Source organism: Caretta caretta, chromosome 5 (assembly GCF_965140235.1).
Source record: "Caretta caretta isolate rCarCar2 chromosome 5, rCarCar1.hap1, whole genome shotgun sequence".
NCBI lineage: Eukaryota > Metazoa > Chordata > Testudines > Cheloniidae > Caretta > Caretta caretta.
Window position 1 is genome coordinate 123,710,874 of NC_134210.1, and position 24,947 is coordinate 123,735,820.

Sequence of the window (24,947 nt, forward strand, 5' to 3'; positions counted from 1 at the left end):
AATCAAGGTCCTCCAAGACACTCAGGCTCCTCGCTTCCGCTGATTTCAAGGGAAGTGAGAAGGGCGATGGCCGCCATGTTTACGAAGGGCAGCCTGGCGTCCTAGCCCGTGGACGGGAACGGCAGATGGCCGCCATGTTTACTAAGGGCAGCCTGGCGTCCTAGCCCGTGGACGGGAACGGGAGATGGCCGCCATGTTTACGAAGGGCAGCCTGGCGTCCTAGCCCGTGGACGGGAACGGCAGATGGCTGCCATGTTTACTAAGGGCAGCCTGGCGTCCTAGCCCGTGGACGGGAACGGCAGATGGCCGCCATGTTTACGAAGGGCAGCCTGGCGTCCTAGCCCGTGGACGGGAACGGGAGATGGCCGCCATGTTTACGAAGGGCAGCCTGGCGTCCTAGCCCGTGGACGGGAACGGGAGATGGCCGCCATGTTTACGAAGGGCAGCCTGGCGTCCTAGCCCGTGGACGGGAACGGGAGATGGCCGCCATGTTTACGAAGGGCGACACACTACGTGAGAAGCTGGCGGGGATTGGCGGAGCGGCTGTCACCGACCGCTTCCTGCAGGGTCAGGGGTGGGAGGCCGGAGGTGAGGCGCAGTGGCCGGGCCGGGGGTGAGTGAGTGAGGATCAGGGCCGGGTTGGGGGGGCAGCTGGGTCCCGGGGTGCCTGGGCTGGGGGGAGCAGCTCGGTGGGGAGCTCAGTGCCTGGGAGGGGGGATTTGGCCCCTGGGCTGGGGGTGGGGGGCAGGGAGTGTCGGGGGGAGGGGGGATTTGGCCCCTGGGCTGGGGGTGGGGGGCAGGGAGTGTCGGGGGGAGGGAGGATTTGGCCCCTGGGCTGGGGATGGGGGGCAGGGAGTGTCGGGGGGAGGGAGGATTTGGCTCCTGGGCTGGGGGTGGGGGGCAGGGAGTGTCGGGGGGAGGGAGGATTTGGCTCCTGGGCTGGGGGTGGGAGGGGAGGGAGTGTCGGGGGGATTTGGCCCCTGGGCTGGGGGTGGGGGGCAGGGAGTGTCGGGGGGAGGGAGGATTTGGCCCCTGGGCTGGGGGTGGGGGGCAGGGAGTGTCGGGGGGAGGGAGGATTTGGCTCCTGGGCTGGGGGTGGGGGGGGAGGGAGTGTCGGGGGGATTTGGCCCCTGGGCTGGGGGTGGGGGGCAGGGAGTGTCGGGGGGAGGGGGGATTTGGCCCCTGGGCTGGGGGTGGGGGGCAGGGAGTGTCGGGGGGAGGGAGGATTTGGCCCCTGGGCTGGGGGTGGGGGGCAGGGAGTGTCAGGGGGAGGGAGGATTTGGCTCCTGGGATGGGGGTGGGGGGGGAGGGAGTGTCGGGGGGATTTGGCCCCTGGGCTGGGGGTGGGGGGGCGGGAGTGTCGGGGGGATTTGGCCCCTGGGCTGGGGGTGGGGGGGAGGGGAAGGGGGACTGGCATCTGTGCTAGGGTGTGTGGGGGGAAATGTCAGGGAAAGGAAGTGGGGGACTTGACCTTGGGATAGGGGAGAGGGGGAGTATCAGTTCATTGTGATGTGTAGGGGTTAGCCTCTGGTCTGTGTATGTTGGGGGGTCAGTATCAGCTCTGTCCCTGGTCTGAGTGGGGGGGGGGGCGGGGGGATTTAACTTGATCAGTGGGTTATCAGTGCCTTATCTATGTGTGGTATTGTGGATATCACCCCTGAGGGTAGGAGGGCATGCACAGATATTTTGTGAGAGTGTTTTTTTTTTTTTCTGTCAGCCTGTTGGTTCTGGTTTCTTGTTGTTTCTTGTTAACAATGCTCTCTGTGGAAAAACGATCACCGAAATAACAAAAGCATGTTCTCCTGAAAAATGGGGAAATTGTTAAACACAAGGAACTGAAAATCTTCCAAAAAGAAAAGGAGTACTTGTGGCACCTTAGAGACTAACCAATTTATTTGAGCATGAGCTTTCGTGAGCTACAGCTCACTTCATCAGATGTATACCGTGGAAACTGCAGCAGACTTTATATACACACAGAGAATATGAAACAATACCTCCTCCCACCCCACTGTCCTGCTGGTAATAGCTTATCTAAAGTGATCAACAGGTGGGCCATTTCCAGCACAAATGAGAAAACCTGGATTTGTGCTGGAAATGGCCCACCTGTTGATCACTTTAGATAAGCTATTACCAGCAGGACAGTGGGGTGGGAGGAGGTATTGTTTCATATTCTCTGTGTGTATATAAAGTCTGCTGCAGTTTCCACGGTATACATCTGATGAAGTGAGCTGTAGCTCACGAAAGCTCATGCTCAAATAAATTGGTTAGTCTCTAAGGTGCCACAAGTACTCCTTTTCTTTTTGCAAATACAGACTAACACGGCTGTTCCTCTGAAACCTGAAAATCTTCCTTCAGTCAAATTTGAGAGAGAGAAGGGAGTGGGAGAAGGAGAGACTTGAACTTATAGATGTTGCAGATGTCAAGGCTCTTTATAAGGACATTTCAAGGACTGTGTGGACCTGCTGTAACAAGCTTTATGAAGGTGACTTCAAAACCTAAGACACTTGAAAGGGTCACTGTCAAGTTAAAAGAGCGTCTTGCAAAATAAAGCTCTGATTGAGCAAAGCACTTAATCCAGTGGCTCTCAACTTTCCAGACTAGTGTACCCCTTTCAGGAATCTGATTTGTCTTGCGTACTCCCAAGTTTTACCTCACTTCAAAACTACTCGCTTACAAAATCAGACATAAAAATAACAAAAGTGTCACAGCACACTACCACTGAAATACTTCTTTTTTTACCATATAATTGTAAAATAAATTGATTGGAATATAAATATTATACTTACGTTTCAGTGTATAGAGCAGTATAAACAAATCATTTTCCGTTTGAAATTTTAGTCAATGCTTTTGATGTAGTCTGTTGTGAAATTAGGCAAATATTTAGATGACTTGATATACCCCCTGGAAGACCTCTGCATACCCCCAGAGGTACGTACACGTGCCCCTGGTTGAGAACCACTGATTTAATGCACATGCCTAATTACTTTACTCACATATGCTTGCAAAGCAAGTGGTTGCAGGTTTGGAACCTAATTTCTTAGCTTTATTAGAAATACCACCGTAAATGATTAAAATGGAAAGAAGTTTAAAAACTATATTTGTTTATGATCAGCTTGTAGGTAGAGGTACATCTTCAGCTCCTGTGAATGGGCTCAGCATCAGAGAGGTCAGTTGAATTGTGTCCATTTACATCATCTGAGGATCTGGCCCTGAAAATGAACTAGTCTGTTTCATGCAGGTTCTCCTGCACTAGTACAGTGCTACAATGCTTGGGTAAAAAACACTTCTAGGAAGTGTTTATTGGTTTGTTTGGTTTGGTTTAATCCCAATTTGGGGGGAAACCTGTAATAGAAATGGTGGTCTTGAATTTTGCAGATTATTACTTTTAAAATTATTTGGGGGCCAAATTAAAATGGAGAGTGGCCCTTTAAAGATATTCTTGAAACACCGACCGTAAAATTCTTCATAAGATGGACAAACTGTAAAAACCTGCTCCTAGACCCTCCTTTCAATTCAATAGGACTTGTAGGGTCTCTACCTCTCTTTATATTAAGTGGCCAGCACCCATAACTCCCACTGACTTCAGGGAGGATTGGATCTGACTATGGTGGGAGAAATTTGGTCAATAAGGATTGTTATGGTGCCACTTTCCTGATGTAATCTCATAGGCTCATCTAACAATTCTCTTAAAAATGCAACTGAGGGTCATTTTATAAAAGCAATAGGATGTGGGGAGGCCAAGGACTGAGCCAGCTTAGAGGTTGGACAGTGTGGAGAAACATGCTGCTGCTTTCTTCATTTCCTGGAGGATTTCAGTCTTCAGGATCATCAAGCTAATGCTTTTCACTAGCACTGGGTCAGTGATGCTCAAACTTTTGAACTGGTAACCCCTTTCACATAATAAGCCTCTGAGTGCGAGCCCCCCTAGAAAGTAAAAACACTTTGAAATATATTTTACACCATTATAAATGCTGGAGGCAAAGCAGGGTTTGGGGTGGAGGCTGACAGCTTGTGACCCCCCCCATGTAATAACCTCGTGACTCCCTGAGGGGTCCTGACGCCCAGTTTGAGAACCCCTGCACTAGGTTTAAATGTCCAGTACCCCATTCACATGCACCTCATTTAAAAACAGTAAAATATAGGGAAACTGTGTGTGATTACACAGGCTACTTCAACCAAGTTATGGTGTGTTTGCTGCAGGAAGTCTCCACTCCTTCCTTTCTCAATATATAGGTCAAGGAGTATTAATAAGCCTTTAAAAAGCAGTAGATTCAGTGGAATTAAAAGAAATAGCCTCAGACTTTCACTCCAGTGTTCCTATTTATAGCCTTCAGATGTTGGCAGATATGAAAAGATCTGCTGCTGAGCTTTGCCAGTGCACCTCAGCCCTGAACCACAGCATTTCCTTCTAGCACAGTTGTAACAGAGTCCAAATGTGCGGCAGACGTATGGGGTATAAGGAGGAGTGTTACCAAACCCTTTAGTCCTGACTCTGGTCGGAATTGCAGTGTGAGAATCCTGATGGAGAACATCACTGTACCAATCCCCTGCCACATCTGAGACCTCTTTTGTAAGCCATCAGATGGAGCAGTTCTGTCCCCCTTCTTGTTGTTTGTTGGTATTTTTTATGATTGGTGCATTTTTCAAGTCTTTTATTTAAGATCCATTAAAATAAAAATGGAGAGAAACAATAAAATACATATGTATATGAGAAATTAACATTTAAATATCTATATTGCAGTAGGTCATTCAAGATAGGAGCCCCATTTATCTAAGCACTGTGCAAACATGTAAGATGCAATCCTTGCCCACAGAGCTTATATTATAAGAAATATTCAGGTCTTGACAGTGGTCTCAAACCCCATCCTAAAAAGCTTACAGTGAAAATAAAAAATGAATAATACATAGCACTTATATATCACTTTTAAGCAGTAGATCTCTAAGCATTTTAAAAAGTGTTCTTAGATTTCTTTGCATGTACATATCAAAGTTAGATGACCATATCCACTTACAAAGTTTTAATTTACTTCTAATGTTCTAGGATATTCTCTCCAGGAGCCTGATCCCGAAGACCATTGAAGGCAATAGGAGTCTTTCGTTAAGGCACTAACAAGGTTCAAGGATTTGTTCTGAACTTGTTGGAGTAATATTTTTTATTGTAGTATCTCATCATACATTGTTCTGACATTCATAATACTAGCCCAGCCAATTTCTTGTAATGTTTACTTTAAATCCTTATCTTCTAAATCCTTCATGGGGTCTCTTTCTGGAGTATACAATCCGCTGTTGTGTTTTGTGTTCCTGTGGTGTGTAAGGCATGCAGATACCATAGTGGTAAGCATGCTAGAAATCCCTAAAATAGTACTGGTTAGATGGTAGATGTTTATTATACTTGTTCTTTGTGTTTTAGGAAGAGCTGGGAATCTCCACTCTTTACCCACAATGTCTGGGGTCGGCAACAAGCGGGCGGCGGCAGAGCCTGGCCCCTCTGGGCCCCCAGAGAAAAAGGCAGGGGTCGAAGACTCAGGAACCACAGTGGAGACCATTAAGTTAGGAGGTGTTTCCTCAACAGTATGTATATCTGCAGCACCCCACTTAACCTCTTCCTTAATAAACCCCCAACTAATTGATCCCAGCCATGTCCTGCAAGTAATACAACCAACCTCCTCGACTCCACCATGTTGTTTTGTTTTCATCCTCGCCCAAGCCCAAAGATCTTGCTGAAAGGTCCTTTTATAGAAAGGGGTAGAACAGGCCTGTGCTGCATTAACTGCACTGATGTGATTCTCACCTCTGCACAGGAGGAGCTGGACATCCGGACGCTGCAGACTAAGAACCGAAAGCTGGCAGAGATGTTGGACCAGCGGCAGGCCATCGAGGATGAGCTGCGTGAGCATATTGAGAAGCTGGAGCGGCGGCAGGCCACCGATGATGCCTCTCTGCTGATTGTGAACCGCTACTGGAGTCAGGTCCGCAGCATGCTCAGTCGAGCTGTCTTGTTCTCTCTGTGGTCTTGTCTCATTCACTCTGATGCTGTGCAAGTTATGTATCTTCTCATTTGTCCCTTCTTCCAGTTTGATGAAAATATCCGCATCATTCTTAAACGTTATGACCTGGAGCAAGGTCTTGGAGACCTTCTGTCTGAACGAAAAGCCTTGGTGGTGCCAGAACCAGAACCAGACTCAGACAGCAATCAGGAACGTAAGGATGAGAGGGAGCGAGGTGAGGCCTTGTGCCATGTAGTATGTTGTCTTTGGCGGGTTGGGAAGATGGACTTCATTGAGGGAAGTGTTGATGTTCTGTGCCCTCTGGGAAAATGAATGATTTGCAGATACTGGAGACTACTTCTTCCACTACACACAAATGTACACTCGTCCATTTCCTTCACCTCTGTCTCCCAGGAGAAGGGCTGGAGCCAGCATTCTCCTTCCTAGCCACCCTGGCCAGCAGTACCAGTGAGGAGATGGAGTCTCAGCTGCAGGAGCGTGTGGAGTCCTCTCGCCGAGCTGTCGCCCAAATTGTGACAAAGTATGACAAGCTTCAGGAGAAGATGGACATGCTGTCCCACAAGCTAAATAGTGGAGGTATGACAGAGCCGGTTGACTGTGAGAGCCTATGCTCGCAAATTCCAACTTTCTTAACACATTGAATCAGGGGTGAACCAGTTCCTGCCATGTAAGTGGTAAGGGCCAGATTTTTCCCTCTCAGACTTAAGCATCAGAATGGAATGCCCAGGTTTTCCAAAGCACTCAGCACCCATCAGCTTCTATTTGAGAACAGTGGGGTCTGTTGGCTGCTGAGCTCTGTTGAATATCTGTCCCTCAGTGCTGAAGTCCTTCTTCAGATAGTTAAACTACTTGAATGCTGAAAACTGTGCCTTGTATGTGGGGTCTAGGTGGCGGGCATCTCCAGTGCTGAATCACCTGCTTATCCACTTGGAAATACTGAAGTCCCAATGGAACCTTATAACCCTGACGTAACCTGCCATTACACAAAAGCTGCTGCCAAGACCAGCAGTGTGGAAATTATATCCAAAGTGGGAACAATGGAAACTGGTACCAGCCTCCTTCCTTTCACAATTCACCAGCAATGTGGGCTTTTGGAGGACAGTTCTTGGATTCTTTGTAGTTTGAGGCAATAATTCACCTGTACAAGAAGTTAGCTGTCTGATTCCTTGGGTATGTTACTATTTGACACAGAGATGTATGGTAACCACATAGCGCTGAGGGAAGGTTGCAAATTCCAAACGGGCTAATTCCTTGAAAAGGTTCTTTGTGTAAGGTTCAAATGAACTCAAGAAAAATTCTGCAAAAGCAGCTGAGATTTCCATGTCTTTCACCTCAAAATAAAAATGACCTCAGGTTCACTTAATTCCTAGGCTCAGTTCCCTAGTCTGTGAAGCTGGCCTGAGTTTTGAGTTTGTATGTTTAGGAAAGCCTCACTCAGCTCTGCACAACAGACAGTGAATTCTTGTTCTGTCCATAATTTTCCCCACTGCCCAGATGTGCCTAAATGTTGCGGTACCCATGATATTTGGGAGACTGTTAACTGAAATTACATAATAGATAAGAACTAAGGGTTGAGCAACTGTCTTCATTGAGATTCCCCTCCACTTTTCTCTTTCCACCACCCTAAATAGGTTTATTATGTTGTTTACCCTTCCCCTTTGCTTGCTGATTGCTGAATTGAAGACACTGGTCCATGACTCCCCTTTCGTTTCCTCCCTCCCACTGCCTTCAGATGCGTCGCTGGTGGATGAAGCAGTCCAGGAACTAAATTCCTACCTTGCACATGAAAATGGACGGCTGCAGGAACTGGCTGATTTACTCCAGGAAAAGCACCGAATCATGTCTCAAGAGGTACAAGAAAGAAAAACGGAATCTGTCTGTGTGTTTGTGCTTATTTGATCCCTGTCTGGAATACTGAACGATCCTGGTTACTGTTGCACAGGAAGCATGTTACTGCCATGGAGAGGGTGAACTGTAGAGCACCAGGGATGATTAGGTCTGAAGAATTCAAGTTCTGAGCAAAGGTTAAGGGAAGAGTAATTAGTTTTGGAGAACTGTAATGTGCACTGTACTTCTATGTGAATCTGAAGCAGAATCATGTGGTAAAGTACATGGCAAACTTGACTGGAGCAATAAACTAAATCCAAGTGTTAAAGGGACACCTGGTTTTATTGTTAGAGGAAAAGAGGATTGAGGGCATAGTTGGGGGGGAGAGAAAGCAGGGAGTTGCTACTAAGATGCTCTTAAAAACAGCTGGCACATTGGAGCTGACATACTACTTCTGTTCTGATGGTTATTTGAGGTGTAAGAGCCTTCATTACAAAATGATTTTACCTGCAAGGAGTATGAATTACTAGCCAGGTTTTCCTTCAGCTCTTGAAATTCCAGTTCTGGTTAACCAGTTAGAAAGCTGGCCTGTCAAATGAACGCTTGAAGGATGTGTGTAAGAAATAAATATTTAAATGCAGAACTCAGTGCCCCATATATAATGCATTTAGGCAGCTTCAACCTAACTTCACCAAAAGCCGCAAACGTCTTGAGTTCTTCACTTCTCATTTTTTCCTTCACTGCCCCGGCCTGAAATTTTGAACCGCTGTCAGTGCTATCCTGCCCCTTTTCTCAGAGTGACTCCTGAGCAAAATACAGATGCCCTGGTAATGAACACTGTAGAATTGCCAAAGACTAAAAGTAAATGACAAGGCAAGACTGAGTGAGTGAAGTTAGTGCTGAGCAATCCTGGAAGGCTGTGAATCAGACACTGCTGCTTATCTTAACCCATGCTCTCCTTTGTTCCTTGGCTGCAGTTCTCCAAGTTGCAGGAGAAAGTAGAGATGGCAGAGTCACGGGTGTGTGTGCTGGAGACCATGATCGAGGACCTTCAGTGGGATATTGACAAGATCCGCAAGAGAGAGCAGCGGCTCAACCGGCACCTCGCTGATGTGCTGGAACGGGTAATCACCAAGCTGTTTGAAATGAGAGCCAGGGCTAGAGCAGTTCGGAGCTCAGCAACACCTGTTAACATCTTCAGAGGGAATATTGCTGAGAGAAAGAGAGGGGGATCTTTATGGAGCCTTCCTCTACCTTACTAAACCACTGCTAATTGGAATGGCATAATAAACGTGAGCTAAGGATGGAGTGACTGTCTTCTGTTTGTGTGAATGGGTTAGGAAGTGGGGCAGGATTCAAGTACTAAACACTTTTGTTACACAATCTTCATCCTCATTGCAGGTGAATTCGAAAGGTTACAAGGTATATGGAGCTGGGAGCAGCCTCTATGGGGGTACGATCACCATCAATGCTCGCAAGGTAAAACCTAAGGCTGTGGGGTGAGGGGAGGCTATGATTGGTGAGGGAGAAGAAGGATGGTTCAGTGGTTAGGGCAGTAGCCTAGGGCTGAGGAGACCTGAGTTTGAGTCCCTTGAGACTTCCTGTGTGACTTCAGGCAAGTCACTTAGCTTCTCTGGGCATCGGTTCCCAATCTCTAAAACAAGGATAATAGCACTGCCCTGTATATGTCACAGGAGTTATGAGGATAAAAACATTAAAGACTGATACTATGGTATTTTGGGTAATATGAGTACTGTAGCTAGATAGATACAAAATTTGTTTTTTCAATACATTTTTAAAAACTCTTGTGTTTCTTCTTCAGTTTGAAGAAATGAACGCTGAGCTGGAGGAGAACAAGGAGCTGGCTGGGAACCGCCTCAGTGAGCTGGAAAAATTGCGCCAGGATCTCGAGGAGGTGATGACACAGAATGAGAAACTGAAGGTAGGAGCAAAATTCTCTGGGAAACGTGAAGGCGGATGGATGTGATTGGCTCCTCTCTGTTTCACTCTGTTGAATCTGTGTAAAAGCTCTTTAGTTCCTTCTGTGAAGCTAGATTTTCTGGTCTGTCTCTGTTTCAGGCACATTCTCTGTGCTTGGGTGATGTTTTATATGCAATAGGTCAGGATGCTAATGGGAACCTGGGGTTTTGCTGTTACTAGCATTTCTGGTATAATGGTGACACCATGTGGTCAATAAAGGGAATCGTAGCTGTCTATTTCCTGTTCTGTGTGTTGGTTTAATCAATTCACTAAATCTTCAATGCCCACCTGTCAACTCTAATAACTGCCCAGAAGGACAGGGGTTACCTTTCTCCCCAACTCATAGTCTGGTTGTGGGGAACTAATGCAGAGCTCAATGCTCCACAAATCCAATTATCTGACTGAGAGAGAGAGTCTAGTAAATGGAAGTGAAAGAGGAGAAAAGGGTTTTAGAGCTTCTGCAATGGGTGGAACAAGCTGACTCAGAACTGTTCCAACTTGATGCTACCTCAAATGATGGCCTGGGTGACAGGAAGATCGAGTGAGCCAGGAGAATGAGTTACCTCACTCCTAGAGCTGGCTTGTCCAGGTCCAGGTCAGGCATGCTAGCTGTGTGGTGAAGGGAAGTTTACCATGCTGCTGTCTGTGCCATGTCTCTGGACTCCAGGCTGTTAAACCAGTAACTTTAATCAGTACTGAAAAACTCCTGCAAATGGGATCGTTCACAAAGCCATTACCTTGCCCTGTGGAAATTCTATCTACCCAAAGGAAGGATGTGGAAGGAGAATGGGCTTTGGAATTCTGTTATCTCCCTGGGTTGGCATCCACTCTGAGGTAACATTTCTTTTCTCTCCGCTTCTCTCCTTTTCTTCATGGGACTGTATGTCTCTGCCTAGGCGGAGTTGCGGAGGGCGGTGGAAGAGGCTGTGAAGGAGACTCCTGAGTACCGCTGCATGCAGTCCCAGTTCTCAGTCCTGTATAATGAGAGTCTCCAGCTGAAGGCACATCTGGACGAAGCACGTACTCTGCTTCACGGCACTCGCAGCACACACCAGCGCCAGGTGGAACTCATCGAGGTAACCACCTCATTCCTCCATCTTCTCCTCTTTCAGATCGCCCACTCCGCCCTAGCCCTCTGACTGGCCTTGGAGTGGACCAAGCACTCTGCAGTGGTCTTTGCAAGCTCAGTTGTTGTTCTGTTTTTTTAGGAGGGTAGTAATCCTCTCCTCTTTTATAAAAGCAGGTTGATGAGGAAATGTGAGACACCTAGATCATAGCACTAATCTCTCTCTCTCCCCTCTTACTCCCCAGCGAGATGAGGTCAGTCTCCACAAGAAGCTGCGCACAGAGGTGATCCAGCTAGAGGACACTCTGGCACAGGTCCGCAAGGAGTATGAGATGCTGAGGATAGAGTTTGAACAGACACTTGCTGCCAATGAACAAGCAGGTACCATTTTTTTTCCTATTTTGTTTGTAAACAGAGGTTGTATTTCAGAAAGCTAAGGCACAAAATGAGTCATGACTAGCAAGGGACATAAACAATAAGAGAAGGTTCTAAAAATACATTAGAAGTAAGAGAATGATGTAGGAAAGTGTTAGTCCATGACTTAATGGGAAGGAGAGCAATGACACAGAGAAGGCTGAAGTATTTACTTCCAGTCTTCACTTTAACTGTGACCAAATACTTAACATCATTAGTATTAACAAAGGATAAGGATATTTGGTAAGAATAGGCAAAGAACAAATGAAAAAGTTCATAGGTATTTTAGATGTATTCATATTAGCCAGGCCTAGTTAAATTTGCCCTCAGGTACTTAATCTCTGAACATTTAGTGATTATCTTCAAGAACTCCTAGAGAATGGGTGAGGTCCCAGAGGCCTGGAGAAGAACAAACATAGTACCTCTCTTCAAATAAGGGAAAAAGGAAGACCTGGGGAATTATAGACTAATCACCCAAACTTTGATACCTGGAAGGATACTGGAACAAATTATTAAACAATATGTTCAAACCTGCTGGGTAATAAGGGGAAAAGTAATAGGCTGTGTGGATTTGTCAAGAACAAATCATGCCAAACCAATCTGATTTCCTTCTTTGACAGGGTAGTGGATTGTGGAGGGGAAGCAGTAGCTATGATATATATGGACTTCTTTAAGGTTTTTGACATTGTCCCAAATGACATTCTCATAAGTAACCTATGGAAATATGGTCTAGATGACATTACAGTACGGTGGTTGCACAAATGATTGAAAGACCACAATCAAAGAGTAGTTATCTGTAAAGCTACAAATCTGTCATGGAAGTCATGGATTCTGTGATTTTTATGAGACCTCTTTGACTTCTTGAAAATTGTAATAATTCAGCCCCGAGTGGTGGGGCTTGGGCTTTGGTCCTGGGAAGTGGAGTTCGGGCTTCAATAAATCTGTGATTTAGTTTGTTGCCTGTATCCTGTCTGTGATTTTTAATAAAAATACCTGTGCCAAAATCATAGCCTTCATTATCAATGGCTCACTGACAAATTGGGAGGATATATATACCAGGCTCCCACATAGGTTTGTCTTGGGTCCAGTACTATTCAATATTTTCATTAATGATAGAGTGGGAGGTCAGGATTAGAACTGAGAATGATCTTGATAAACTGGAGAATTTGGTTTGAAATCAGCAAAGACAAGTGCAAAGTACTACGCTTAGGAAGGAAAAATCAAATGCACAACTACAAAATGGGGAATAACTGGCTAGGTGGTAATACTGCTGGAAAGGGTCTGGAGTTATAGTAGATCAAACTGAATATGAGTCAAGAGTGTGATGCTGTTGCAAAATAAGTAAGATGTCATTCTGGGATATGTTTCAGAGTAACAGCCATGTTAGTCTGTATTCGCAAAAAGAAAAGGAGTACTTGTGGCACCGATGAAGTGAGCTGTAGCTCACGAAAGCTTATGCTCAAATAAATTGGTTAGTCTCTAAGGTGCCACAAGTCCTCCCATTCTGGGATATATTATCAGGAGTGTCATGTGTAAGATACAGGAGAACATTGTTCTACTTGGCATTATGAGGCCTCAGTGATAGTACTGTGTTTAGTTTTGGGCACCACACTTTAAGAAAGACGTGAACAAACTGGAGAGAGCCCAGAGGAGAGCAACAAAAGTAAAAGGTTTAGAAAACATGGCATATGAGGAAAGGCCGAAATAATTGGGAATGTTTAATCTAGAGAAGAGAAGGCTGATGGGGCATGTAACAGTTTTCAAATATGTAAAAGGTTGTTATAAAGAGGAAATGATCAGGTATTCTCCAGGTCCACCAAGGGTAGGACAAAAAGCAATTGGCTTACTTTGCAGCAAGGGAGATTCAGGTTAGATATTAGGAAAAACTTTCTAACTATAGGGATAGTTAAGCAGTGGAACAGGTTACCTAAGGAGGTTGTGGTATCCCTGTTGTTGGAGGTTTTTAAGAACAGGTTGGTGTGACATAATGCTCAGTTCATGCAGAACTGTGAGCCACTGTGTTACCATTCTGCCTTAGCAAGGGTGAGAGCTTTGCTCCTGCTAAGTTGTATGTCAGTTCCCTGATATTCCTGCCTGTCTGCCTTGCTAGCAAACTCTTCAAATCTATGCCAATCTAAACCTTGCCTGGCCTGTAACAATCAGTGAACCTCAGTTCCCCCAAGATGTCTCCCAGTAGTGTCCAGTCCCTCTCATGGGACACTCACAGCAATTAAGTTTGTTGCCTCCAAAGAGACAGACAGAGCACACATCAACGTGTTAGATTAGCTGGGGACTCACACTTCACTTTAATACACAGCCCTGAGATGGTTTTGTACTAAAACAAGAATAAGTTTTTATTAACAAAGAGCAGAGATTTAAGTTGTACTAAGCAAGAATAAGAGACAATATGATTACAAACAAAACAAAACAAAACATGCTTTCTATTGACTAAAACTTAATTTTAGCAAGTTAGAAAATTGCTTTGACAACGATTGTTTCTTGCATCAAGTTGTCAGCATCCCTAACCCTTCATGTTCGGGGATCCAGCTTCCACAGGGGTGCTGTACCCAATGTCCCACCAGTGGTGGATAACTAAAGGATCTTTTTTGCTCCCCTTATGTTACTCAAAGTCCATTGTCTCTGACTCAGGAGCCAGGAAGGCTTTCTAGGGTGCAGATTCCGTCACCCAACACGATTGGTAAACGGTTTTCTCCTCCGCTTGTTTAGCTTGATGGGTTTATTTACTTTGCATGCAAAGGTACTCATTGTCCTCTGCCTGTAACCAAGTCAGTCAGACAAGCAAATACACATTTCTTTGTCTAGAACAGGTTGGGTTCATCGATGCCTCCCAAACACATTTTAAAAACATATTTTCAGTGCACCTCTATAAATCTTTGTATGTAACCTGTATATACACAGTGATTTCGGGGACCAGCATGTCGCCAGTTTACATATAATACATTATATGACAAGTATGTGATCGGGCAATGTGTCAGGCCAGAGGTGAGTTATTTTATTGCGGGGGACACTCTGCCAATTGGCATTTAGGGGCTCCTGGAGTCACCGTTGGACTAACACCTGTCAGGGTGCTTCAGGCAGAGGGATGGACTAGATGACCTCTTGAGGCCTCTTCTAGCCTGACATTTCTATGATTTCAGCAGAATGCCGCCTTTGGAGCTTTCTCTGCTCTTGTTAAATACTTGTTTGCACTGCTCTGTCTCAGAAAAAATGCTCCTTAGACATGTAAGACAAACTGGTGTCAAGTTATCTTCTGTCTTTCTGGCTGTGGCCAAATGTTCTTACAAGGGTTTCCAGGATATTTGAGAATTAGTTGGTTATTGGTAGTGGAGAGATTGTGTAGGGAGAATATCCCTCTTACGTTATTGGAAGCTCTTTTTCTTAGAGAGGGGATTTTGTCTAGGAAACTGGGCTTTATAACCAGAACCCTGGCATATTTAAATTCCACCAGAGAGGGGCAAAAAGCTATTTTTAAATAGCACTGAAATAAGAGACTTCTGATGGGGTAGCACTGCTTTCCTGTACTCAGATTCTTGATGGGAAGAAGAAATTTGTGAAGCAGTAATGCTGAGAGAGACCTACAGTGGTGATTTGCAAGAAGATACGGTGGCAAATAGGACCAGTACAGTTGTCCAACCCACCATGCCTTGGAGCAGGGAGATGAGTCTTTCTCTGTGCCTTTGCCTGTCCCTGGTGCATTTCATTCCCTTCTGGGTACATCATTAGCAGAAATATACTGATACAATGGAAGGACTTTTCAAAAGACCAACAAAAATACTCTGAGGTCTGGAGGGCAGAGCTGATTGTGGCTTGTGATAACTAGACCACGTGTGTGTGTTTTTTATAGGTCCAATAAATCGGGAGATGCGTCACCTCATCAGCAGCCTCCAGAATCACAACCACCAGCTGAAGGGGGAAGTGCTGAGGTACAAGCGCAAGCTGAGGGAGGCCCAGTCCGACCTGAGCAAGGTACTGGAGCTGGAGATGCTGGGAGAGAATGGGGAAGATGAAAAAACCTGCTATGGCAAAGCATAGGCTACCAGTCTCTCATAGTTTGCCTGTGTAAATGTCTCTCTGGTGCCACAGGCTTTGGGAAAAGTATACCAGGCCCCAGGGGATAAACTGCAGTTTTCTGCCAGGCTCTATGCAGAAGCCTCTTCTTGGATTTCCACCTCCCACAGGGTGGACCTCCCTCCATGGCTGCATTCTGCTCTCTAAAAGTATTGGCAATAGCATCTCTGAGGGAAACGTGTAAGGGAATCCTACAGGGCTGGCAGTGAGAAATGTGTTCTGGCTGAGAACTTCTTCCATTTACTTGATTTTGTTTCCCTTTGTTTCTTCCCCATTGCTCCCCTCTCCCCACCCCAGACTCGCTCCCGCAGTGGGAGTGCCCTCCTGCAGTCCCAGTCCAGCACTGAAGAGACCAAGGAGGAACCACCGGAGATCAAACAGGAGCCTGATGATTCTTCTGCCCAGGCGTCTGTGCCCAAGGCTGCCCCCGAGGATGCCAGTGATGCCAAGGCCAAGCGAGATGAAGAGGAGAGGGAGCGCGAGAGACGGGAGAAGGAGAGGGAGCGCGAGAAGGAGAAAGAGAAGGAGAGAGAGCGGGAAAAGGAGAAGGAAAAAGAACGGGAGCGAGAGAAGCAGAAGCAGAAGGAGTCTGAGAAGGAGAGAGAGTCCACCAAGGAGAAGGGGAAGCATGAGGATGGGAGGAAGAAAGAGGCTGAAGTGATCAAGCAGCTGAAAGCTGATCTCAAGTAAGAAGTACTGTTGAAATTCTTCTTCCTATTTTTCCAGCATCGTGCCCTAATCTGGGGTGTCCAGGGAGCATAGCTAGAAACCCCTGATTACCAGAATTAAGACACTAGCTTTTGGAGTTAAAGGTAACTCTTTCCTTGGGTCACTGGTGTTACGATTGTGCCCAGGGAACACATAGTGGAGGTGGTATTTAGGTCCTCCTCAATCAACAAACCTTACTGGTTGCAGATATCTGTAGGGGGTGGGGCTTTTCAGGTGCAGATTTCCAGTCAAAGACCATGCTCCTCCTTGTCATGGATCAGTGACTGAGAAAGTCTAGAGTTTACTACCAAGGTAAGTTCTTCTGCTGCTCTCTTTCCTTCTTAGTCTGAGTCCACTTCAGAATGTCTCTGCTCACCCTCCGATGTGTGTTTCTGCATTGTTCCAGGTACAGTATGTACATGTGCCCACAGTAGGACGAGCCCAGTAATCACACAGAAGCCTGCATTGGAGGATGCTGAGAGAATGTTGTTGTTGCTTTCAGGCAGACAGCATCACACCATAGCGTTTCTCCCATATATTCAAATTGCTGTTTTTCTTTCACGGTTGCCAGGAAAGCCCAGGAGAGCCAGAAGGAGATGAAGTTGCTGTTAGACATGTACCGCTCAGCCCCAAAAGAACAGAGAGACAAAGTTCAGCTCATGGCAGCCGAGAAGAAGGCCAAAGCTGAGGTAACTATGTGCAATTACTGTCCTCCTTTTTCTCTTGCCCCTCACCATCTAATGGTTGTTCTTGAAATGCCCTCCTCAAGCGTGTTGTAGGGCTATTGTTTCCTCTTCCTGACTCCAGAATGTCCTTCCCTTCTTCCTCTGTCAGACAGCTTAAGGTTGGGACAGACTGGGAGTGCAGGCAGAGGACTGGCCCTTGAATGGTCCTTCATCATTGAGGTTGTGAGGTGTCCATCTGGCTGATGATTCACTCATCTACCTTTCTGGCAAATAATGTTACTATCCAGCATGATGATGTGCATCTTATTGGCTCTCTAGTGTGTGTAAAAGTATTAGAGTGGTTTGAACAGCAAGGGGGAAAAGGCTTCCTGAAGGGGTAGAACTGGGATGAAAATTAAACTTGAATGATTAGGGAGACATTTATTATAGTGCAGTTTGACTGTGGAATAATAATCTCCCAAGGGAAAAGGTATAAACCCCATCTCTTGAGGTATTTAAAACTAAACTGGATAATCAGAGAAAGATTTGTGATTGAAAGTGAAGGATACTATATCCCAATGACATGGCAGAGGGAATGTAGATAGGCAGAATGTAATTATCGATACAGGATTAACCACGAGAGTAGGGTTAATGTATTTACTCTTATTAAAAAGAAAGTGCCATGGAATCTTTAATGGTGATTCTGGTCAGGAATTCAGTTTATATCGCATCCTATAGATGGAATAAATGGGCCCAGAGAGTTAAAGGTGTTAACATGACCCTGTCACCGTTCAACATCACACATTTTGAGAAAAGGTTTGGTATACAGAGACCTCAGCCTGCCTAATGCCATGGCAAGCACACCCATTTTTTAACCTTTTATTAAAGATACAGGGAAAAAGGGAAAGCATTTGAAATGTAAAGTATCATGTAAGGCTTTTATTTTAACATAGCTTGTTCCCTTTCCCCTTAGCTAGAAAGTTTTTAGAGGGGAAACCCCCCTATTTGACAGGTTTTTTTAGATGGTATTAAAGATAGCAGTAACTGTTCTTTTGGGGAAAAGAGAAGAAGTTTGTTGAGATGGGCTGGAGCTGTTGTTAAAGTTCAATCCATTTTCTAAAAGACAAGATGAACAAGGGGTGGGGAGAACAACAGTGACAGAAAATGCAGCTTCTGTTTTTGGTAGTGAGTTTTTCCAGCAGCAAGGCTGCAAGTAAAACAGGCACATCAGGTCTTACAACCACTTAGGGATCTGGCAGATTTGTTTCAGTATCAGGCTGTTTAGGGCATTGCTTTTAGTTGCCTCTCTCGTCATAGGCTCACAGCAGTGTTGCAAAATATGCACTCTTGGCCGGCTAAGCCAGACTCTTGTCAAATAGAAGGAAAAAGAAGAGGGATAGGAAAGAAAAGAAATAAGGCAGGGAAGGAAAAGGACCCTTGTGAGAGACAGAGAATCTTATATCCCAGGTAGTGTTTGGGATTTAGCCAGAGCCAGTGGAGGTGGCGATGTCATTTGCATCCCCTTTTTGGCCTGGTCTGGTCAGGACATCTCTTGTGATTAGGTCAATGAAGGCCCAGTGGTATTCCAATGGATCCTTGGGTCCCAGGAGATACTAGGGGTGGCAGTTTTGATGGTGAAACTTTCTCCTTCTGCTTCTTCTTTCAGTTAGCAATTGTCCCCCTTTGTTTTGCCTTTGCTAATTTTTACCCCCAAAGCCTTTTTGAGGACCCCAAAGGGAGTGATGGGTGGAATAGCCCATCCCCTCATTATTTTGCCCTCAATTAAGCCTAATTTCCAACACACCAATTTCGGACCATTGATTTCCAGTCCCAAACTTTTCTTGTTTAGCAGGCATGATTTTAAAACCGTCCTTGAATTATATCAGTGGGCCTTTTTGTTTGGATTAATTTAATCTGTCTATTTCCCTTTTGCACCTTTTCCCATCAACATTGATTGTTATAGGTTATTGTGACATCTAATGAGCTCTCACTCCTCACAGTTAGGATAAATTTGTGGGCCAGTTATTACAGCAACACCTCCAACAGCATAGTACCTCCTAACATCATGCTGGGGAACTGGACTAGATGAGAAAATGGGTCTTTCTCCCCCCCCCCTTTTTTTTTTTTAAAGAAATGTTTCTCTGTGGCTTTGGAAAATTGTGGGGAAGGTTGATTTCTTAGCAGAGTCCTTCTTGCTGTTCTATTCCCTGTCTAGCCTCAGAGCTCTTTCGCTCTTCCCCCCCCATCTCATCCCATTTTTTCCTTGCTGTAGCTGGATGAGCTGAGGCAGAGGGTGAAGGACCTGGAAGACAAGGAGAAAAAAGAAAGTAAAAAAATGGCAGATGAGGATGCTCTACGCAAGATCCGGGCAGTGGAGGAGCAGATCGAGTATCTGCAGAAGAAACTAGCCATGGCCAAGCAGGTGAGAGGAGCTTATGGAAATGCCCTCTTAGTAAGGCCTTCTTGTGGGGCAAACCTTATCAGGGAATGGCTGGAATTAATCAAGAGAGCACTTCTACCCCGCATCCGCCACCTCCATCAGATGATATTCCAACTCTGCACATGGCCATGTAAGGCAATATCATCATGGTGTAACTGGGACAGAGTGAGGAAAGAGTTAATTTCACACACACACATCGGGCTAGAGTAACACTGCTGAGGCGAGTAATGCATGGGGTGAGTGAGGAGATGGGAGGGTCAGTCTGCGGTGAGGTAAGATGGTGTTGCATTTTTAAATTACACTAGATTTATACAGAGCGTGGCCAAACAGGGACACTCAGGAAAATTAATCCAAATTAACTAAAGTTATGAATGCATAGTGGATTAGTTAACTGTATTAAACTCCTTTGTGGCCACTCTTAAACAGAATGAAGGCCACTTTAATTCTGAATATCTTAATTCACTTTGGAATTAAGACAAGCTCACAGTTTATATGATTCAGAAATAGCAACAATTGGTGTAGTGTACATAACACAAATACCATTGTATAAGGAACAGATACTTTGGTTGATTGGAAAATTCTGCATTACGAAGGCAGAATTGTGTGAGGGTGAATAGAGCATCAGTACATGGGGCATGTCCCTGTTCCTTGTCAGTTAATAGTGGAGATCTTTGATTGATCCCACCTTGCCTGTTTCCTTTGTGAATTTTAAGACAGAGTTTAAGGGGGCTGGATGGCTCGGGGGAGTAGTAATGAGCTATGGAATCATTGACTTTTAGATTAATTGACCTAAATTCAAATTCAGCTGAAAGATGTTACCATCTGATGGCTGTTAATCAACTAATTTTAAACAGGTCACGGGTCTCTGTCTAGTTCCTAGTGGAGAGGTGGCCATGTAACAGAGCCAACTTTCACCTTTGTTGGCTTTCCTAGCACAGAGATCAAGGACTGAATGCCTATGGAGACTGAACTACCATCTGTCCCCTAGTGGAGCATCCTTCAGTTCAGTGTTGTGACTGTTTTTTGGGTAAAGGGATGTTACTGTTCTCCAGGATGTTGATCTGCATCTTTCACCAACACTAAATTCTGTTCCTTAAAATAAAGGTAGAGGGTATTAGCGTTTCAGCGCCCTATAGTGGAGGGGAAAAGAGAAATCCAATTACAGTGTGTTTCATCTCTGTTCTAGGAAGAAGAGGCCCTGCTTTCAGAAATGGATGTCACCGGTCAAGCCTTTGAGGATATGCAAGAGCAGAACATTCGCCTTATGCAGCAATTGCGGGAGAAGGATGATGCCAACTTCAAGCTGATGTCAGAACGCATCAAGTCAAACCAGATCCACAAACTACTGAAGGAGGAGAAGGAGGAGCTGGCAGACCAGGTCCTGACCCTGAAGACACAGGTAACCAGAAGAGGGGTGATGGGAAAACAGGATGGGTAGGGACATTCCCCCAGTGGATCAGGGCAAGCTGCTGCTTAGACTTGTTTTAAACCTCTTCAGTAGTGCATTGAAAGATGCCAGTGGTCCCCAAAGTGTTCAGAGTTGTCCCTCCCCTGTCCCTGCTGAAGCTGGGAGTGGGGCCACGGTTCCCCCACAGGCCGGGGGGATGGGGGGAAGGGGTCCACAGCTGGGGACAGGTCTGGGGCCGGGAGCAGAGTCGCAGAGGCAGGAGCGCAACCATGACCGGGTGTAGAGATCAGGCTGAGGACGGGCCAGGCGCGGAGCCAGGGCTGGGGGTGGGGCAGGGCTGGGTGGTGCTCCCTCCCTGCCCCAGTGGGGGCCAGCCTGGACACCACCACGCCCCCCCTGAATGTTCTTCTGTGCCCCCCCTAGGGGGCGCACCCCACTGTTTGTGGGGCCTCTGACCAATGCAATGAGAAATTTCTGAGAGAGAAGTTTACCACTACGTAGGGCTGGGAGAAGGAAAAGGTGAGGGATTTTTTAATCACATGAGAAAAGGTACTCTAGTTGCTGTCCCCTCCCACAGGCCTCTTCTTGGAGCCTACATGGAAATGTCCATTGCTTTTGACTGATTCCACTAAGTGCTCTTCCAAAGGAGCGGGCTAGATATGTTTAACAACCAGTTATTGAGTGTTCGATTGCTGGGTTTAGGAAGGTTCACATTGGAGCTGTGGGAAAATGTCCCTTTGATTGAATGTATAATTTGACCTCTGTTGATTGTCCATGTGTCCCCATCCTAAGAGAGAGAAGTGGGGTTGTAGGAGTGGGAGGAGAGAAAACACAGTGATAGGGAAATGTGATGGTTGCAGCATATAGTGATCTGGGAAGGAGAAGAAAATTCAAAGACAAAATATCAGCAGCAAACGTTTCTCTTCCTTCCTCCACCCTTCTCGTTTGGAAGGTGGATGCTCAGTTACAGGTTGTGCGGAAGCTGGAGGAAAAGGAACACCTGCTACAGAGCAATATAGGCACTGGAGAGAAAGAGCTAGGCCTCCGAACCCAGGCTCTGGAGATGAACAAACGCAAGGTGAGCATGAACCGTTGGCTCACAAGTTTGAGTTTTCTTCATCCTGTGGAAGGCTGCTAGCACTGGATTTCTCTGATGGATTTTGGTATTCCATGTCATTACACCATTGTGGCAGAAGGCAGAGGAATACCAAATAATGTTCTGATTAAAGCACAATAGACTGATAAAGAATGCAAGGAACAAGAGCAATCAAAGTGGTTTCATGAAACACTGAGAAGAGAGCTGAGGGTAAAAGGAAAACTAAACTGCAAATGGAAAAAGAGGAGGCAGCCAAATGAATATGATCAGGGTCTGTTAAGGCCTGCAGAGAAAAGATAGACAGTAAAAGAGTATGAAGACATCAGAGGAATGAGAGAGGTTTTAATTAATATATCTAGGGGCAATAAAAAAAAGGTCTGTTAATAAGGAGTGGAATTAGATGGACTGGTATCGCTGATTCTACCCTCCTTTCTAAATCTCTTGTCAAGAAAAATGTTGGGAGAGAAATCTGAACAACTATTAAGGAAGGAAGATAAAAGCACCCCTTTGTAACCAACAGTCGGCTGTTCTGGATTTTGCATCCTATGGTATGAAGAGAATTTAGCTAAACGATTTACTGATCCCCTGGCAAATTTAAAAAAGAAAATCAGGAACAGTTAGCGGGGTGTTGGAAGACTAGAGCAAAGAAAATGAGATACTGGCTTTCATAAGAGGAAAAATAATGATTGTGGTAGTTCTCTATCTGGTTTAAATAACAGAACAGTGGCAAAATATCTACAAGGTAATAGAGCCAGGAGCAACAGGACCATGGAGACATAAGGCTATACATATTTGAAGGGTATAAACACCAAGGAGGGGCATTAGTCTTACTCTGCGTTTCTCACTAAAGAATTAAACTACGAAAGGGAACGTTTAGGCTGACTGTCAAGAACTCGTTGACAGTGAAATTTCAGGTTGTTGAGCAGGCCCTCCAGGGAAGTCCTGTAAATCACTTTGCTTGGATCTTCTAAAACTAGACTGGAGGGAAAACCCTGAAAGTACTGTGGGGCACAGTCTTGGGCGGGCAGGGATTGGGACTGGAAGATTTTTCTAGGTTTTTTCCATCTCCAATATCTATGATCCTATGGCCATCTCCTTTGACAGGCAATGGATGCAGCCCAGCTTGCTGATGATCTCAAAGCACAGTTAGAGCTGGCTCAGAAGAAGCTACATGACTTTCAGGATGAGATTGTGGAGAACAGTGTGACTAAAGAGAAGGATATGTTCAACTTCAAACGGGCTCAGGTACGTGCCATAGACCACAGTCCCTCACTCTCCATCTCTAGTCAGTCTGCCTCTGCCTGCCAGAGTGAAACTTCAAAAGGGTCCATATCATATCCCCCTCTCCCGCCCACTGCTCTCCAGGTTTTTTTCAACTTCATTTTGTTTCCAGCTTCCTCCATAAGTCATTTTGGCCCCTGCCTGTGTCCTTTTTCTCACTTCCCCTACCTTCTGCACTCAGCCCCTGTGGCTTGGCCCAGTTTGAGATCTGACAACATTCCAGTACAGATCTAATATAATCACTTTTTTCCTGTGAAGAGCTGTTCTACAGTGCACTGGGAAGAGATGGTTGGAAGCACAGCATTGGCATATTTTACCATGCACTTTAAGGGCCCCAGTTCTGTACCCTTGAAGCACAAGCTCTCTGGAAAAATGGCTCCAATAATTTGTTTGTTGGTCTCTCATCCTCCTGCAGGAGGACATCTCCAGGTTGCGTAGGAAGTTGGAGACTACAAAGAAACCTGATATGGTGCCCAACTGTGATGAGATCTTGATGGAGGAGATCAAAGATTACAAGGTGAGAAACTCTGTCACGCTCCCCTGTTAACTCTTTCCTAGCCAAAGGGTTTAGTCTTCCTATTCATTCAGTACTGGCCTTCCCTAACTGTGTAACTGGAGGACCACCTTCTCCTAGGGCAGAAGGTAAAGTCTGCTTTCCATGGTGGTGTATTTTCCACTTGGGGCACCTGAAAGCTCAGCCAAGGTCTGTCACGTGTGGTAGCTTAGACTCTCACGGCAGCATTTTTCTCCTGTAGGCGCGTCTGACCTGTCCATGCTGCAACATGCGTAAGAAGGATGCTGTGCTCACCAAGTGCTTTCACGTCTTCTGCTTTGAGTGTGTGAAGACGCGCTATGACACTAGGCAGCGCAAGTGCCCCAAGTGTAATGCTGCCTTTGGTGCCAACGACTTCCATCGGATCTACATCGGCTGAGTCTCGCCACGGAGAGAGAGTCATCTCTTCCGCCGACCACCCAGCCCCTTTCTCTGATTGTCTGTCTGTCTGTCTGTCTGTCACCAGCAGGGCAGTCACTGCTTCTCCACCACCCACGTTCTCTTCCAGAACAAGTGACCCTGGGTTAGGGAGTGGGGCGAGGCAGGTTTGGGATCTCTGCTCATCTTCTCTTCCTTTCTGCCTTTCCCTTTAATCTTGATGGGACCCCCACCCCACAATGGTCATTCCCACTCACCTCCTCCACACTGCTGAGTTGGGGTTGCTGCTGTGGAGTAATAAAGCCTAACTCAACCCTAACCCCAGGGGTGATGAGCCTGAGGCCTTGAAATAGCAAGTCAGCTTTGGGTATTAAATGGATGATGATAGGGTAATTCCCCCCTCCCCCCCCTTAAAACCTTTTCCTCTGATTACAACAAACCTATTGGAAGATGGGAAACTTGTGTCCTTCCTAGAAATGTCCCCCTCTGTGTGTTTGTGTGCTGGTGATTGTTTTTGTAGGGGTGCTTGGAAGGGCTGGGCAGCACACCGAACTTTTTTATTCTGGTAGGGTTTTTTGATGTGAATAGCCTACCGGTTAAAGGCCCTGAGGCAGGAGGGAACTTAAGCACAAGTACTGTTGACTTGAGTGGGAAGACTTGTATGCTTAAAGTTAGGCACATGGTTAAGTACCTTTCTGATTCAGGGCCAGAATCTGCAAGGAGAGCCGTAGAAAAAGCTGGGGCAGCTGAGAAGATGTTGCATTCCCAGCCCAAAGGCATGCTGCATACACCTTAATGTCAGGAAGGAGCGAGAGAGAAGTACAGGAGAATCCTCGAGAATAGCATTCCATTGATGTGCCCCATTAGGTCTGGATGAAATATGGACACTTTTCTGTTCCCTCCCACCTAGCTGGCGCCTCACTAGCAGTGTCCTTATTTTCCAGAAGACGATTTGTAGTGGTTACTTTGGTACAGCTTTGCCACAAGGACTATTCTTGTACTACACAAACTCCAATAAAAACTGTGGTTCCATT

The 24,947-nt window shown here is 45.8% G+C and overlaps 1 protein-coding gene across 4 annotated transcripts; it reads left to right on the top strand.

Annotated features, from left to right (window-relative positions):
• Window positions 1-530: 530 nt before the first annotated feature.
• On the top strand, window positions 531-24,947 carry RNF20 (ring finger protein 20). Of its 4 annotated transcripts, none has more exons than XM_048851164.2 (21): window positions 580-613; window positions 5,042-5,114; window positions 5,411-5,571; window positions 5,802-5,969; window positions 6,075-6,222; window positions 6,402-6,584; window positions 7,741-7,859; window positions 8,813-8,959; window positions 9,237-9,314; window positions 9,658-9,777; window positions 10,712-10,891; window positions 11,127-11,262; window positions 15,161-15,282; window positions 15,682-16,070; window positions 16,664-16,781; window positions 19,030-19,179; window positions 20,384-20,596; window positions 21,558-21,683; window positions 22,806-22,946; window positions 23,398-23,499; window positions 23,738-24,947. In XM_048851164.2, exons 3-21 carry the CDS (start codon window positions 5,443-5,445, stop codon window positions 23,912-23,914), a joined length of 2,946 nt encoding a protein of 981 aa, XP_048707121.2. In that variant the 5' UTR covers window positions 580-613; window positions 5,042-5,114; window positions 5,411-5,442; the 3' UTR covers window positions 23,915-24,947. The 4 variants fall into 4 exon arrangements, with proteins under 4 accessions (XP_048707122.2, XP_048707121.2, XP_048707124.2 ...); XM_048851167.2 differs by lacking the exon at window positions 580-613 and adding an exon at window positions 2,315-2,482; XM_048851166.2 differs by lacking the exon at window positions 580-613 and adding an exon at window positions 3,149-3,166.

Coding starts and splice junctions, on each gene's coding strand:
- RNF20 (XM_048851165.2), top strand. CDS start 5,443: ATGTCTGGGGTCGGCAACAAGCGGGCGGCGGCAGAGCCTGGCCCCTCT. Junction 15,283..15,681: donor CCCAGTCCGACCTGAGCAAG/GTACTGGAGCTG, acceptor TCCCCACCCCAG/ACTCGCTCCCGCAGTGGGAG. Junction 19,180..20,383: donor AACTAGCCATGGCCAAGCAG/GTGAGAGGAGCT, acceptor TCTCTGTTCTAG/GAAGAAGAGGCCCTGCTTTC.